Source organism: Sphaeroforma arctica (assembly GCF_001186125.1).
Source record: "Sphaeroforma arctica JP610 unplaced genomic scaffold supercont1.11189, whole genome shotgun sequence".
NCBI lineage: Eukaryota > Ichthyosporea > Ichthyophonida > Sphaeroforma > Sphaeroforma arctica.
The window spans coordinates 1-855 of NW_014029369.1; the positions used below are offsets into that span (position 1 = coordinate 1).

The 855-nt window shown below is 34.5% G+C and overlaps 1 protein-coding gene across 1 annotated transcript; it reads left to right on the forward strand.

Moving 5' to 3' along the window:
- Positions 1-79: 79 nt before the first annotated feature.
- SARC_17563 (hypothetical protein) lies at positions 80-257 on the forward strand (the record flags this gene model as incomplete). Its single annotated transcript, XM_014288346.1, has 1 exon — positions 80-257. A coding segment is annotated over one exon (178 nt), but the record flags the coding sequence as incomplete, so codon positions are not given.
- Between the last annotated feature and the right edge of the window lie 598 nt (positions 258-855).

Below are 855 nucleotides of genomic sequence, written 5' to 3' on the forward strand. Positions count from 1 at the left end.
ACTTATATAGATATATACGTCTGTACACAAATTTATAATAAATATCTTCATATGTATCTATATATTATAGGCTACCTACATGCAGCTGTTCAAGTCTCTGGACGGCAATTTGCTGTACAAACGGGACACAGACACTTCGGTGTTTAATCTGTCGTTTGGCGACAAGTTTGGAGACGGCGACGCCGAGGCCCTTAACGATGAGTCCGTTGCCATGACAACCGAAGAATTGTCGGCTAATGAGAGTGCGGGAAGTGCTGGTGAGTGTTACGTCGTTGTACTACGAAACTCTATTCATTGATGTTCGCAGAAGTAGTTTTTGTTCAGCCCTGGATGTACATATTAGTAGTCTTTCTTTAGTTTTAAATATAAATAAGATGTAAATGGATATTGAAACAAAAACATGTATTTTTAAATTATTATTCGTGTTATTCTATACTTGAATATAAATAACATATATATATATATATGTATATATAATTCACGAATATAAATGTGCATATAAATAAATATATATTTTATGAATTATATATGAACTATATATGGATATATATATAATATATTTTATGAATGTATATGATACAAATGTATAAGAAAACTCTCATACCAAACTATTCTATTTATAGATCCGGAGAGCAATCCTAACCAGAGCAATGTACAAGTGAGCTTCGCCATACCTACCGTGCGACTACTCTTGCGGTCAGAAATGGCAACAGCGGACTCTTCAGATCCGCAGAAACTGAGTCAGAAACAGGTATCATGTCGTGCGTGTATATATTTTAAGAACAAATTCTATAATTAGTGTACACACACACACACACACACACACACACACACACACACACACACACACACACA